This window comes from Manacus vitellinus, unplaced genomic scaffold (genome assembly GCF_001715985.3).
Source record: "Manacus vitellinus isolate BGI_N305 unplaced genomic scaffold, ASM171598v3 scaffold_142_pilon, whole genome shotgun sequence".
NCBI lineage: Eukaryota > Metazoa > Chordata > Aves > Passeriformes > Pipridae > Manacus > Manacus vitellinus.
In genome coordinates this window covers 9,061-10,219 of record NW_021939017.1, presented here as the reverse complement: position 1 = coordinate 10,219, position 1,159 = coordinate 9,061, and the positions used below count along the sequence as shown (strand labels likewise).

General features: G+C 66.8%; 1 protein-coding gene across 1 annotated transcript; it reads left to right on the top strand.

The window, feature by feature from the left end:
- Positions 1-157: 157 nt before the first annotated feature.
- SYT11 (synaptotagmin 11) lies at positions 158-985 on the top strand (the record flags this gene model as incomplete). Its single annotated transcript, XM_029958144.1, has 1 exon — positions 158-985. A coding segment is annotated over one exon (828 nt), but the record flags the coding sequence as incomplete, so codon positions are not given.
- Positions 986-1,159: the final 174 nt, after the last annotated feature.

Here is a 1,159-nt window from a genome sequence, read left to right as displayed (position 1 = left end):
CCTCGGCACACGGAGGGGGGAGAGAACGCGGGTCGGGAGAGCGGGGGGGTCGATCTGCGGGGGGGAAAGAGGGGAAGGAGTTTCCAGGGGGAGCTTTTGGCAGGACTGGGAGCCCCCCCTGCCCGTGGGGGTCGGGCCCTGACCGCCTCGTGTCCCCGCAGACGTGTCCCCCGTGGTGGCCGGGCTCATCGGCGCGACCGTCYTGGTGGTCTCCGTCTCGGTCACGGTGTTTGTGTGGACATGCTGTCACCAGCAGGCCGAGAAGAAGCACAAAACCCCCCCCTATAAGTTCATCCACATGCTGAAAGGCATCAGCATCTACCCCGAGACCTTGAGCAACAAGAAGAAAATCAACCGGCTGCGCCGAGACAAGAGCGGGACCCCCAAGGAGGCCGCGCGGGGGAACCTCCTGGTGGAAGCGGCCGAGTCGGGGCTGGCGGGCCCCGACAAGGCCCCGTTGGCACCCGCCGCGGCCCCCCGGGTCGAGCAGCTCCCCATCCAGGTGGATTACGGGGACGAACTCAGCCCGGACCGGAGCCTCACCCCGGCGGGCAGCAAAACCTCCTCGCCGTCCTCGCCGGGCGACGACGTGACGCTGGGCGAGCTGACCTTCTCGGTGGACTACAACTTCCCCAAAAAGGCCCTGGTGGTCACCATCCAGGAGGCCCGCGGGCTGCCCGTGATGGACGAGCACACGCAGAGCTCCGACCCCTACATCAAGATGACCATCCTGCCCGACAAGAGGCACCGCGTGAAGACCCGGGTGCTGCGCAAGACGCTGGAGCCGGTGTTCGACGAGACCTTCACCTTCTACGGGATCCCCTACAGCCAACTGCAGGACCTGGTGCTGCACTTCCTCGTGCTCAGCTTCGACCGCTTCTCCCGCGACGACGTGATCGGAGAGGTCGTGGTGCCCCTGGCCGGCGTCGACCCCAGCACCGGCAAAGTGCAGCTCACCAGGGAGATCCTCAAGAGGAACATCCAGGTGAGTCGGCTCCGGACACCCCGGGGCTGATCCTGGGGCTGATCCCGGGGCTGATCCCGGGGCGGATCCCAGGCTGATCCTGGGGCTGAATCCTGGGGCTGATCCAGGGGCTGATCTGGGGCTGATCGCAGGGTGATCCCAGGCTGATCCCAGGGCTGATCCCAGGCTGATCCC